We start from the raw sequence: 15,921 nt of genomic DNA on the forward strand, positions 1-15,921 counted from the left end.
TGTCGTACCTCAAGACATAGACTTATATAAACGCCTACTTTTATGATATAAACAAAATTATATCAGGGACGTTTGTATCAGGTCAATATCAACGTAGATGAATTATTTAAACTTATATTATTTTAATAATCAGGAACCAAACAAAAGTAGATACAAACTGAACTAAACGATGAAAACCATTGTATTACTATTTAGCAAGTTGTACACACGCTATGTTGTTGATCTTTTTCAAGATGTATTTTATATATGATTATATTCATACACAATCCATTCGATTTCTCGTTATTATGCCATTTATACTAAACACTTATTAGGATGTGTATGACGTGGGGGGAGAACTGGACGAGTCCAACAAAGAGGTCCTGCGTATCATTTCCATTGTTGGCTGTGCGATGTCACTTGCTGGAGCATTGTTGACAATAATTGCGTATGGAATATTCAGGTATCAGGAGCTAAAATCCATATGCTTCTATATCGACGACATAAATTCAAAAAGAAATCATTAATGTATCATATGTTTATGCCACAAAGACAAGAAGACAAAACGGAAAATAAACAAAAATGTTTATGCCACTAAGACAAGAAGACAAAACGGAAAACCATTAATTAGTTGGTACGATGTAACAAAAGATTTATTTCAACGGTAAACCGGTTAGCGTAATTTGTGTGTTGTGAATGTGAAAAATATGTTTGATTAAAATATTACTCACACAACTTTGCAATGACATGCTAAATTGTTATCATTTAAAATAGAACACATGTACACCAAATAATTGGAATTAATAATTTCTATCGGTATTCATGTCTTTGTTTAATATGGCCAACACCTGTTTTTTGAAAGCATAAGAATACCAGACACATTCAGCCACGTAGTATTGTCCACCATAATATAATAAGAATATTGCATTTTATTATTTTGCTAGAGTGTGTTACATTTTTCTAGTCGGAAGTATCGCTATGCATTCATCCTACATGCACGACTCGAACATTTGAACTCGTTATGACTGTGTTTTTAACGGCACAATAAAAAATAATTCAATTCGAAATAAATTTAATGAAAGCGTGTTTCACCTTTTGGAGCAGGATAACATGCTAACACAGCATTCAACGATAACTACATAATTGCTAGGAAAATACCAAATGCTGTTAATAAATGCACATAGTATTAAAAAAATGCATAATTTAATTAAAATTGTGGTCCATAAACGATAAGCAAATTATTTATTTATTTTTTATTAAACATGAAGCCTGGTGATGCCTTTGAAATTAATCGAGTAATTATTGTGCGTTGTACCTAACTCAAACTGAATGATATGTTCTCGTCGCACCAAGCCCTTTAATACCTTATAACATTTTATATAACATGTTATTACCGGTATTAGTATTATTTCTATTACATATGTACATAATATTACAATGCGCAACGTTCTTCACAATTGAATATTGGTAAAGGCAGCATGAAATATCAAAACCAGGAAACATCACAAAATATTGACTCGATGAAATGAAAATGTAGTTATATACAAATACAATCCAAATAATGGGATGAAATTGTAAAGCAAAAAATAACGTTGTAGCTGTATCCTTGCATTTACCAATAAACCCAAATATTTTTGTATTGACAGGCGTTTACGAAAGGAAATCGTATCAAAAATACTGATGCAGCTGTGCAGTGCTATAGCAGCGCTGAATTTGGTGTTTCTAGTTGGGGTACAAAAGTACGCGGCTAATAGCATTGGCGGTTGCAAGGTAAAATGAAAGACAAGTGATCGAGAAATATATCCCATGTTGCTATGTATTTGAAAAATATCAAGTACCTTGTTATTAAATATATCGGAAACGCTTTACCTAGCAAACTGAGTGCACGTTTATTGTGTTGTTTGGGCAATTTAAATGTATCATCAGTGATGGAAAGGACTTGTGTCATCATGCATGTGTCTGAGCGTCTGAGTAGTTCAAGAACACTTGAGCGAACTTAAGCAGCTTAACTTAATAAAACGTTTTTGCTTTATACTTCTTCTTTTAGTAAAACTGGTTTACAAACAAATCTTATTCGACTCAGATTATAAAAGTAAGATTCTTCTTCGTTTTTGTAGAAAGTTTAAATGTATGTTCATTTTGACCTTATACTACTACTGTCTTTCTAAAATTGGATTTTAATGTTCCAAACAGACAGTCGCTGTTCTGCTGCACTATTTTCTCCTTGCCATCATGTGTTGGATGCTGGTGGAGGCGTTCTTGTTGTACAAATATGTGAAAGTGACCGTGTGGAAGAAAAATATTCCATCATTTTTCCAGCGCAAATTAGCTTTGTTTGCATGGGGTAATACATACATATCGACAATTATATTATTGAAAAGGTCTTAAGAAACACACTTTCTTTGAAAATTATATTTAAATGCACAGATCTGATTCCTAAATGCACTCAGCGATCGGTCGTTTTAGCTCCTTAACTGAATCGTTATTTAATAGTTCTACCACGACATCATATCGAAAAAATGTTATACTACACAAATGCTACAAAATCTTAACATGTATCTATTTATTTCGAGTCTTTTGATTTGTGTCGTGTGTTGAATGGTGATGATAAATATAGGAATATTCTCAGTGTAACATAAGGCTAATTGTCCAAACGTGTAAGCATATAAACATAATAAAGCAATTAAGCGTAGGTAAAAGCAATTAATTAACCGTCTGAAATATTTGTAATACTTGATTTCAAATATTTAAATATTAACCTCGATTTCTTTTAGGAACACCTTTGATTATAGTAGCTGTCGCGTTGGCTGTGAACAAAACAGATAATTATGGGTACCAACCTGGAGGAATGTAAGTTTATAGTTAAATCGTAGAGATTAATCCGTTTCTTTTACGTAAATGTTGCTGTATTTAACACGTTTGTATAAAGAAAGATGGTGGAATTATGTAAATCATAAAAACAAGAATGTAGTATACATAGTAAACAAGTAAACATATTTCTACGTGCAACTTTTTGTGTAATTTCAACACTTTAATTGCGTGAAATCATAAATTATTTATTTGCAGTTGCTGGTTGGAACGTATCCCGTTTTATGTTGCCTTCCTGGCGCCAGTTTGCACAGTGTTCGTGCTCAATGTCATTACATATGTGCTTGTGCTGAAGAAATTATTTGGAAAGGGCTCTAAGGAACTCAATAAAACAGGTCAAAACAAAAACATAGGAAAGCGCCTTCGCGGTGCGGCAAGTGTTTTAGTACTTCTGGGGCTCACATGGTCGTTTGGTATATTAGCAATTGGGGATGCTAGCAAAGTGTTCCTCTACTTGTTCGTCATATGCAATGCCTTTCAAGGATTATTTATTTTTGTGCTACAATGTCTGCTAAACGAGGAAGTTCGTAGAGCTTGGACGAATGTTTGTCCATGTTTAAAGTCAACTAGCGCGTCTACAAAAGGTACCAGTACAATTGCTGATTCATTATTCGATTATTAGTATTGTGTTAAGGCGTTGTGTAAGAAACACCTAACTATACTATTTGATTATTCAGCATTATGATTATGTTATTGAAGCCGTTTTGAGATCAAAATGTTTTATTGATATAGACAGTAGATAGATACTTGCCCACTTCGTTTGTTTACATACTGCAAAAAGTGATTCCTTTTATGAAACATTGATTCTGTTATTTTGCTTTATGACAGGCTCCCTGACTTATTCTACATCGACCACCGTTACCACTTCTACTTAGATCGGTGTCGTATTCGGAGTCGACTCCTGCTGAAAACAATGTCTTCAAGTCTGCGTGACTTGTCTTTTTAATAACATGTAGTCACATATACACATAGCAAAGTAACTGTTAATTTTCTATTTAAAATTCAATACACATGATGAAAATCTTTGGTTGTTGATAATGTGCTTGTAAATTATAGTTGTACAACTTTTGTTATGCTTTTATTTTACTGTAATAGATAATAGACCAGTTACCTGTATACTTGGGCGTGACCATTTTCAAATCCAGGGGTATATGTTAACAATCTGTGCAGAGGACCACAATCGGTTGTCACCTACAAAATATCACATCTGTGTACTGTGGTGCTAAACAAATATGTTTTTTATTTGTCATGCTTTATGAGTCAATATAAAACATGTCACCTTAAATCCTAAGGAAGGGCCGATTTCGACTTTAAGGGCGTGAATTGAACAAAATATAGGACCACTGTATGATGTTATAATAAATATGCAAAATATTGCACCGAGTGATTTAAGAGAAGAGGTTTGTAGTTTTCGTTTTTTATTTATGTTTAGCTTTGGTGCCCTGTATAAGCATTGAACCGAAGCGATTCGAAATTTGAAGAAAGAGCACTATATATAAAAATATGTTTTTTATTTGTTATGCTTTATGAGTCAATATAAAACATGTCACCTTACACCCCGAGGGATTTCGACGTTAAGTGCGTGAATTGAAAAAAAAATAGGACAACTGTATGATGTTATATTCAAAATATTACACCTAGTGAGTTTTTAGAAGACGTTTGTAGTTTTAATTATATTTAGCTCTGGTTCCCTGTATAATCATTGAACCGAAGCGATTTGAAATTTAAATAACAAGAGATGTGTTCGTCAGAAACACAATGCCCCCTATTACGCCGCTTTTTACATTTGACCTTGAAGATGACCCTGAGACCTTGACCTTGAACTTCAACCACTAAAAATGTGCAGCTTCATGAGAACGCCACTTTGATATATTTTTTTTTTAATTTTACCTTTGACCTTGAAGGATGACCTTCACCTTGAACTTCCACCACTCAAAATGTGCAGCTTCATGAGATACACATGCATAAAATCAAGTTGCTATCTTCAATATTGAAAAAGTTATGGCCAATGTTAAAGTTTTCGGACGGACGCCATATTTTTGACATTTGACCTTAAAGGATGACCTTGACCTTCACTTTTCACCACTCAAAATGTGTAGCTCCGTGACATGCATGCCAAATATCGAGTTGCTATCTTGAATATTGAAAAAGTAATGGCCAATGTTAAAATTTTTCGGACGGACAGACGCCATATATTAGACATTTAACCTTGAAGGATGACATTGACCTTAACCTTTCACCACTCGAAATGTTCAGCTCAATGAGATACACATGCATGCCAAATATCAAGTTGCTATCTTCAATAGTGAAAAAGTTATGGTCAATGTTAAAGTTTATGGACGGACGGACAGACGCCATATATTAGACATTTGACCTTGAAGGATGACCTTGACCTTCACCTTTTACCACTCAAAATGTGCAGCTCTGTGAGATGCACATGCATGCCAAATATCAAGTTGCTATCTTCAATATTGAAAAAGTTATGGTCATTAAAGTTTTCGGACGGACGGACGGACTGACATACTGACATACACACATACTGACTGACGGACAGTTCAACTGCTATATGCCATCCTACCGGGGGCATAAAAAGAGTACTACAAAATCACCTTTGAAGTTTAGTTCATATCTACCCAGCGGTTAAGTCGGATATGTCTTTAGAAAAGTAAAAGACGATCCCTAAATATGTCACTAAAGTGCCCATTGCCATACTAATCAAATATCAGTTGGCTAAACAAGTGCACATTGCCATTTAACACATAAGAAAATAAGGCACAATCAAACAATGACGAGATAGAATAGAAATAACCAAATACCAGAAAATGTCATAATCGATAAATTAACTTTCGATTAACTATAATAAAATATATAAAAAGTAGTATTATATATATTCTTCTTATATATGTGTGTGTATACAGGGAGAGAGAGAGAGAGAGAGAGAGAGAGAGAGAGAGAGAGAGAGAGAGAGAGAGGGAGAGAGAGAGGGGGGGAGGGAGAGGATGTTAGTGGAAACAAATTATTCCCTTAGGCCTTATAATGTTATATCATATCACCCAATACAATTAATTGCATTTTTATGCAAATAAGATGCTCCACAGTGAAATATTAACTGTACCATATGATCAACAGTATCTATGCAGCAGTAGTAACACCTATTGGTATTGTGGAAGCGTTTTGCGGCAAGTGCATTTATGTTTGAAAACAACTTACAGTCCTGGACCTGTATTTCACAAACGTCTTTTTGTTGATTCAACATCAAACTATGCTTACTTTTACATATGATATAGGGTCCTTTTTACTCAGAAACAGGAAATTTTAACATGTATTCTAAAAGAAGGAAAGCCTATACAATTTTTAAAAAGTTGGAGTCTAATTTGCTAGTTAAACACGGTGTATAACTAGCATCAGGAACGATAGCTAATAGACTTAAGTCAGTATTGAACAAATTAGTAAACAATGACCAAACTGGTAAAGGCAGATACATGGGCGATAATACACGATTATTATAATTATGATAATTTGAGCATTACTGCATGCAATACAATGCATTCTCTACTGATGCTAATTGATTTTGAAAAAGCGTTTGATACTTCACCATTCAGTTTTATAAAACAAGTGTTAGATTTTTATCTTCAGACCTATGTTTAAGAACTGGATAACACTTTTTTAATAATATGGGAAATGCAATCCAGTTGAATGTTTTTTGTCAGATTTCCTTATAGTAGGACGTATTTGTCGTCAGGGAGATCCTGTTTAAGCAGTTATATTTATCCTTTGTGCAGAAATACTAGCGATTAAAATAAAAAATTGCAATCAAATAAAGGGGATAAAAATTGACAATGGAGAATACAAGATATCACAACTTGCTGATGATACCTATTTAGTAATGGACAGGTCAGAAGAATCCTTGAATACGGCACTACAATTGTTACATTCCTTCTCCCAATATTAAGGCCTAAATGTGAATTTTGAAGAAAAAAAACAAGATGTGTGGACAGGGTCCTTTAAAATATAGCACAATATCCATAAAAACAAGGTAGAAGCTTGTACCAAATCTAAATTATTAGGTTTGATGTTGCTCTCCCTAAAATGATTAAGCTCATTTATATATTACAAACTAGTTAAATTAGAAAACTTCATTGCACATTGGAACAGAAGAGATCTAACTCCATTAGGTAGAATAACTGTTGTTAAGACCTTTTTATTCTTCCATTATTTATTAACCTTTTCGTCTCTTTGCCACAACCCGGAGATGCTATTTGTAAGGATCTTAATAATACATTTTTCAAATTTGTTTGGCTGGAACCTTTAACAATCAAAGCAAAAGTCATAACAAAAGATTGTTATGAAGTGGGACTTTAAATGGTGGACATAAATTAATTTATTAAAAAAATAAAATTATCATGGATAAGAAAAGTTATTCAAGGCCAGGACAAATTTACATCCTAAGCTAGAAATATAATATTTTTTTACAGACTATGTAATTGAGGCAGTTCATACGCAATCTTGGCTATAAAAAGAATAACCAACCTAGTTTGGATCGATGTTTTAACAATATATTCCGACCATGTTGAAAGTATTTACATCGAATCTGTTGATAAACTTTTAGATATGCCTCTGTTTTTCAACAACTGTTTATTAATCAACAGTAAATACATTTTTGGAAATATTGGTACTATAAAGGAATATAGTATGTTTAATATTTTATTAAAGACAGTGTTTGTCACTACAAGAGCTACAAATCAAAATGAATAAACCAGTTTATTGTTTGCATTATGAAGGCATAAAAAGGTACTTGCTTCAAACTTTGCCTCCGAAAAAAATGTCAAATTAGAACAGTATAAAGAACATTCATATCCCATTTTGTCGACCTATATAAAACCAATAATTCTACATAAGTTCTTATACAATATGTTAAAATGGAACTCTGAAACCGCAACATTTTTTCTCAGTTATTTTTCACATTTCTTTACATTGTAGTTAGCATCCATAATTACTAGAATACGGAAAAACATAAGAAAGTGTATGATAATAATGTACATTTTGAACTATAAAATATCAAATATTTAGCGTATGCGTGATTATATTTTAGAAATTGTTAAGATTGCCAATGTTATCTAAAGAGCTTTGTGATTTATAGCAAAAGCATAAAACTAATAATATTATATTTACTAAACATAGAGGTTTTGTATCTAGAAAAAGTAAAGAAAATATTTTACAGCAAGATTTGTTTTAATGGAATTTTTGTAAGTATTTGTTTTTGTTTTTAGAAGGATTTTTTTTAAATTGTTTTGCCATAAAATTTGTCTGGGTAGCATTATTGATGGTTTGTAGAATGTATGATTCACCTAAATTGAACCCAGTTTTTTTGGTGTTGTTCATATTTATTTTTTACAAGGGCAATCTCAGATTCAATTGAAACCGCAACATGCCAAACAAAATGGAATGACTACTCTGCAAATGATTCCATACAATGGAAAAAAAGTCCATTGATAAGTGTTTTAAATACGAATCATACATATATGCAATGTTTACAATCTAGGATTATTCGCAGAACATTGGCCACACACTCACTTTGTAAAATGGGCTGGTCGGATAGTTATACATGCACTTTTTGAAAAATGTCTAAATAATCAATTACCCATTTATAATGCAAAAATTCAAATTGTTATAATATGCAGAATGTTACTTCTGGGTGATACTAATGAACCGTTAATTAACAAATACTTTATTATTTTATGGAGAGTAAGTTGGTTCCTTTTTTCTAGTTCCTTTTTCCTTTTTCGAATAAGGAATTAGGAACTGTTCCTTATTCCTTATCCAAGCTTAACATATTTGATATAGTACAAATACTAAGGAATAAGGAACTAGGAAAAAGGAATTAACTTACTCTCCATCCAACATTTACAATAAATTTCGTTGATTTATTCGTCTCGTTGGTTCATATTGATTTATAACTTATAAAAAGAACATGCCAGCTCCTTTTTCGAGTTGAATAAGAAAATAGGAACCAGTTTCTTGTTCCTTATTCAAACTGAATAAGGAACTGGATTATCATTACTTAAAACTAAGTAAAAATTTATTGCAATTAGTATTTTAAACATACAACCTATACATAATGATGTTCATTTATATGTGGTTAACTTTGGATCAATTTCAATGATGTTAAGTAAGAAAATGCCAGTTCCTCATTCGGCTGGAATAAGGAATAAGGAACTGGCTCCTTTTTCTTTATTCAGCCGCGAAAAAGGAACTGGATTATAAATTAAACCTAATATGTTGAAATGTACAAGATTGCACTTATATATCACATACATATAAAATAATGTTCTATGCTTTAGGTTTTGTGGATGCGAAGTTAGTATTCGAATATGAAAATATCGGTTTGGTTTAAACAAGAAATCCTATGCAAGCTCGAGAAAGAAACATTAATATGTAACGTCATACATAAAGTAAATGTATTCGAGTTATTTTGTTTATATTTACTTAAGAATTGTATGCATTAATTTTCTTTAAAACCCAATATCAAATATGTTAAGCTTGAATAAGGAATAAGGAACAGTTCCTTATTCCTTATTCGAAAAGGAAAACGGCACTAGGAAAAAGGAACCATTTTACTCTCCATCATTCTTTTAATGGTAGTAAGAAGTACATTTTTGAATGCAAAAGTGAAGAAATTATCTCAAATTTTCAGGGATTGTAAGCTAGCCTTAGATTTGCTTTAAATGCGTATGCAAACAGAACAAGTGAATCAAATAAAGGAGCATTTTGGACAGTTATAAGACTAATATGTAATTCATTTTCATTAATACAAAAATTACTGTTGTTACCCTAGCAACTCTCATTATATATGTAATTGATACTTGCACTAAATAAAACTGCGTTTTACCTAGCAACCATCGTTATATATGAAATTTTCGATTATTTTTTATTTGAAAAAGTTTGTGATTGTGTTGTAATAATGCACTCGTTGTTTAAATTCACATCTTTGTTCATAATGTCCAGTATGAATGAAACTAGACAAACCCTTATATTATACGGTTTTATGTTATTTGAACACATATTTAAAGTGTAGTTGTTAATCTGAAAACTTTTTTGTTAAGATGCACTTGTGTTATACATTGATTGTATATACATATATTACGCCATGAGTTAAAACATTGGAACATGAACCGCATTTTTTTTACTTTTTCAAATATGTTTGGTACCGAAGTTTCTATGTTATCGCCATTAAATCTTCTGTATAAAAATAACTCTAATGTGTTTAACGTAATAAAGGCTGATAAGTGAAGGCTTTGGATCTCACATATTCAACAACACCAACAAGATGCTATTCATTTCATTTCAAATGAATCTCACGAGCAAATTATATAATTGTTTTCGAAGGGCCACAATATACACGACAAAAAGAATCTTCAGCAACAGTGAAGTCGTTGTTGTATGATTGGATGCATTGACGTTGACAGAGCTTAATTGCTCGAGTTTTTGATGATGCAGATTGACAAACATTTAAAATTATGTAGCGCAAAACGGCTACTCTTCAAATGTGTTCAAAACAATCATTAACGCACATGGTTTCAACTTGTGATTGGAAACACTACAACGCGATCAATAGTCTCCGTTTCCAGGCAAATCGTAAAACATGAAGCACGTATGTACGTTTGAATATAGAACAGAAAGAGTATTCATATAACTTGAACAAGTCCAGTTCATCGTTATATATACAAAACTGACAATATATAAGCAATAAGCATATGCATAGCGATGCGAAAATGGCAAAAAAGTATATTAAAATGTTTCCCATCGCTCAATCGTATAATAAAGTTATGCATGTTCGTAGTCTTGGAACATTGCGTCAACTCGGAAGCAAAGTACGATCGCTTCTTACTAGAATCGGTTTACAGTACAACCTGACTTAGTGACCACCTGATAACAATGGTCATCTGCCTACAGCGGTCAGTCTGATTGCCCTCATTGAAAATCCTACTTTACTTCACCTGAGAACGACGGTCACCTGCCTATAACGGCCAACGACCAGTATATTTCATTCCCATCGCCATTTATGCAAGTGGATGTTTTCATGGAAAACTCCTGTTCAGCTTACAGGGGAGAAGCTAACACCACATGTTATCGGCCTACCTCCGCGCAGAGATTTGACTAGTTTCGAGCACAGCTCGAAATCAAATCCATGCCGTTATAACCAACCACGTGATGATAGCCGAGCCACGTGGTACAATGATTTTCCCGTTGCTATTTGTACTTTTTAAAAATTAGGTAAATTTTCTATATTAAACCTAAACTTATGCACTATTTTCAAACATATATTTCAATGGACGTTATGTACCGGCACATTATTTGTATATGTGATTTCCTAGCTTCATTCCCTAGCGAAACGAAATGCTGCACCCCTATTATTTTCAAATCCGCAAATCCAGTTGTACAATTTTATTCACTCGGGTCAACTGGTGGGAAATTTCTCCATTTATTGGATGTTGATAAAGGTCAATAAAGGTCAAATCATTATAAGACAGCTTTACGCGGAAAAATAATGTAACGAGCCGAGCGGTTCTTCTTTTTCTTTATTCTTATTTCAATGTGATAGCGGGCCTACTCTTGGTGTCAAACCAACTTTTCTTTCATTAAGTTGTTTTTAAACATTTTAAATAAAATGGACTCTGTTAAAATAAACTGAAGATAATAGCCTGAGTCATTTAATGACTATCAAATAATTAGTACAATAAACAACCAAATAAAATTCAACAAATTTTTATTCCAACTAACTTACATTAATAGTACATCAATGCATTCAACAATTTATCATAAATAATACAATCCTCAAACTCACATTTACAATGCTCAATCAGTCTTAAAACTGTACGATAAAATATCCCTATACCTTAGTCTTAAATCTTATTCAAAAACTCTATTATATGCAAAAATATGAACAATGTTTCTAACTTACTTTTAATGAAAATGCCTATAAAATAATATTTATTAGAGAAAAATTTAGTAATGAGGATGTGCCTTTAATTCCAAACAAATCAGAGTCCTTGACTGTGAAATTAACAGGGTTTATATACTCAGGCTCCGAGCAGGTCCGAGCCTTGCGCGGTCCTAACATTAATCCGAGCAATCACTCAACCGCGCATCATCCGCGCATCTTCCGAGCGTAACCGATCACCTCAAAATAAACAGAGTTACCGCCTAAAGTTTAAACAATAAAAACTTCATTAAAATGACTGGAAATGTTTCTTTAAGTATAATAATTAGTTTTAGAACATATAAATACACATGACTGTAATTATTTTATAAAAATCAAACCTCCGCATGATGAAGAAATGTACTGCGAAAATGCAAGATAAAACCGTCTGCTGAAAGTTTGACAGAGGTCGTCAATGTACATTACCCATAATTCAACAAAAAGGTAAAAAGTCACTTCCTTTAAATATGGCGTCTATCCAAACATGTGATTGTAGTGACCAACAAAATGGAGTTTACATGGATATGAACCATACAAACGGTAAATTAAGCATAGTAGATATTGATAATAAGATGTTTAGTTTTGAATGCAATAAGAAATTACACTTGACATAGAGTTAAAATGTAAAACATGGTCATAAAAACAAACATGTACTCGTGACCTTTTTAATAAAAATATCAACATGGGGTCATGACAATAATGTTGTTACCGACACATATAATGATACTCATTAAACTGTAATGAATGCACCGACTGATTGTACAATAATTTGATACTCACAAACAAAAACTTATATCAAAGACGACAGCGTCTTTAAACTTCTTTTTACTGTTCGAGTGCTGTTTTATTTTGTGTTTTAAATTTAAAATATCTATTCATTATAATAATATTGTTATATCTTCCGACGATTATTACCGTATCTGATACATTGCTTGTACTATTAATTTAATGAAAAATGATTTGCAAAGTGCGCAACTACTATAATTTCACTAGCAAATCATTTTCGAGGCAAAACATTAATTCGAAGCGATCTAAAGGCCTACAACAAAACGACACTGTAAATTGTAAATTACCTGACTTATAAGGAATTCAACATGTATTCGTTGTGCGAGTAAGTAATAAAGTAATGAATGCACAGCGAAGTAGCGTTATATATTAAGACATTAAAATGTCTTAATATATAACGTTACTTCAATTGGCATTATATGACCTTATTTGGGAATCAACTACACCGTAGACAAAACGTATTTTTACTGGTATGCCAATGTGTCTCATAAATTTTCACAATTTGACAAAATATTTATATATATGAAAATACATTACGCTATGAATGAAATTATTCTCGGTTTGATAAATACGGTATAGTATGGTTTATTACGTGTTATTTAGAAGAGAGGTTATGGTAATGGTTTAGCGCGAATAATGCACGGGTTTTGTGTGCATGTTTTAGCGCGAAAGCGCACGAGTTTTTCGTTTTGGGGTATATATGATTTGCACATCTATTGAGTCGCCATTCGAGGGTGTATTTGACAGGCAAACGTTATGGAACAAGAAAACAAAAGGGTGATAACCCCGCCCGCCCGCCCTTAATGAGCAAATGTATGGTTAAATAATTGGTTACATTGCTTTTATGTTTATAATTTTGCAATTATAAAGTCTATATTTAGTATATTTTCAGTTCGGTTTTTAGTCCATGTGAGATGGGATCTTAACACAAACCGATTCTTTTACTGGGAAAGACGATGGGTGTATTTTCATTTAAGTCTGAAGCAGCTAAGTTTTCTTGATTATTTTGACTCATTTTTTACTTAATATTGTGTTTGAATGAGGTTTTTTAAGTTATGGATGTCATGTTTTTCGAGACTCTCACTTCCTGGAGATAGTACCTCCAGCATATTTATTGAAATATTGGTATGTTTAAATTTCAGTGTTATTATTTTTTGTTGTCTTTCGTAATGAACGTTTAATTTTAAAGACATTCTTATTGTACGATTACTTAATATTTTCATTTTGGTGTGACTGGTTAGATGTTGAAGACGGTTAAATATAGCTGTTCGTCATATGCATTTATATATTTCTCGGAATACTTATGATTTATCAACATTCTTTTTAGGTGCTTTATGGATTTTATGGTTTGAGTGATTTGTTTGTTTTTATGTTGATGTCCGGGGTGTGTGCGGGATGCTTTTGATGTTTGTTTGTTATGTTAATTTGCGCAATGAAATTGATAATGTTTTAATTACATTTTTTAATAAATAATACTTATGTTTACAGTATAATAATAGCTGCTTATTTGTAGATTTCTCTAAAATTAGAGGTTTCGGGAGGTGATGAAGGCACCTAGACACCGGTCTCGAGCCATGGGTTCTCATACGTCCCCCTGCCATTAAAAGAAAAAATAACAAAAACAAAAATGGCAGTAGGGTTGCGTATCCCGCTCGCGGTTTTAACTGAATCGTTTATTACTACTGATTATTGTATGGGGTGTACGTGAAGTCATGTACACTTCTCTTGATTGGTGGTGATGGATGAATCTTGCAGATATTAGCAGTTTCTTTGAACAAATTAATGTTTCACAATTGTTAATTTATAATATTTAATCAAGTTAGCGTGATTGATGGGCATTGGGGGCGTCCTGTGTGCACTTTGGGCATCGGTCGGGATCAGTTTATTCAAACAGTAACTCTTTATTTGAGATATATACATGACGCCTAATTGTTATGAATAAATTTGCATTTTTATTTTTTCACATGACACACATGTGCATGTGAAGAATTCATAATTACATGCCCTACAGCATTTAAATAGTATCGTTTCAGTTCTTTATACACCTGAACAAAGATGTTACACCGTTTCCAGTCGTCTCGATGCTCATCAATTGAGCGGTGCCGTTGAGGTCTATATCCATTGCACATACAAAACATACGGTCATCAAAAGAATTGTTTTTTGCATTTATATGTTGAAAGTCCTGTCAAATACAAGCACTCACTCCTATTTTGTCTTTGGTTTATAATGTGTATGATAATGATAATGATGATGATATGGGTTATAAAGATGATGAGATTTTAATAGAATTTTAGAATAGAGAATAATTAATTTACTCATAACTATGAGTAAATTTTAGTTATTGTATGTGTATCTCTTGTTAATAGGCGCAATAAGTGTTCACTAAATTTCTTATAAAATATATTGTTCCTACACAGGGTATTGAATACGACAATTACACCCGTAAAACAGACAATTTGCCACATTGGTCGCGTTTGTAACTTTAATATGGTATCTTTCTAAGCTATGTTTACTACAAAAGAATGGTTAAAACTCAACCATTGATACACAATATGTTTCTTTTGTTATCGGTGTATTACTCAACTTCTCGCCCATTATGCATCAATATATTGATTAATTCATTTTGAGTATTTCATAGTGTATGTTCTGGAACGCTGCATGTACTTAGGAATATGTGTTTGTTAATAAAGTAACAATAATGCGGCACAATATCTTTACCAATATCTTATAACATTGTTTATTTTTCAATAACCCTTCCAAATGACATCTACTCTACATGAAAATCAACTACATTGTTTGTCTGATAACAATAGATGCAAATGAGATGCAAAAAGCAACAGTATTCGAAGTTTTTAAAGTTACACCTCTACATGCAGCGACAGCACCTAGGCAGCAGCTTCATTCGTTGTACAGGAAGTATATTGGAAATTGTGTGTGGGTAAGATACACAGCTTTTTGCCAGGGCTTGTGTAAGCTCGAAATTAAAGGGAAAACTACATATTTTGCACGAAAAAATTGTTTCCTCAAATTAATGGCTGCCGCAATGGTTGGTGTACATAATGAATCCGATTCAACTCGGTAGATATTGTTATTATTAATCTATAAACTATTCAATTAGACATTTATTTTTACAAAAGTCGTTTGACACACTGTTGCTTACTGGCAAATCTTGTATCTAAGGAACTGCCCTGCCCTGCTAAAGTGCTCACTCAACCATTGCCGGCATCACATTTGCTTTTAAACATTGTAATTGAAATTGCTTATACAACAGGCTGTCAACGAATATTGCTCAAAAACAATTGTACTT

General features: G+C 32.6%; 1 protein-coding gene across 6 annotated transcripts in view; it reads left to right on the plus strand.

Moving 5' to 3' along the window:
• Positions 1–3,916, plus strand: part of LOC127870706 (adhesion G-protein coupled receptor G6-like) — a 33,911-nt gene extending 29,995 nt beyond the window's left edge. For all 6 annotated transcript variants that reach the window (XM_052413131.1, XM_052413129.1, XM_052413134.1 and 3 more), the window contains 6 exons: positions 315–442; positions 1,626–1,749; positions 2,173–2,323; positions 2,754–2,829; positions 3,046–3,431; positions 3,676–3,916. In XM_052413131.1, the coding sequence (XP_052269091.1) occupies positions 315–442; positions 1,626–1,749; positions 2,173–2,323; positions 2,754–2,829; positions 3,046–3,431; positions 3,676–3,722 (912 nt within the window). In that variant the 3' untranslated portion in view covers positions 3,723–3,916. The remainder of the gene's footprint in view (positions 1–314; positions 443–1,625; positions 1,750–2,172; positions 2,324–2,753; positions 2,830–3,045; positions 3,432–3,675) is intronic.
• Positions 3,917–15,921: the final 12,005 nt, after the last annotated feature.

Source organism: Dreissena polymorpha, chromosome 3 (genome assembly GCF_020536995.1).
Source record: "Dreissena polymorpha isolate Duluth1 chromosome 3, UMN_Dpol_1.0, whole genome shotgun sequence".
Taxonomy (NCBI): domain Eukaryota; kingdom Metazoa; phylum Mollusca; class Bivalvia; order Myida; family Dreissenidae; genus Dreissena; species Dreissena polymorpha.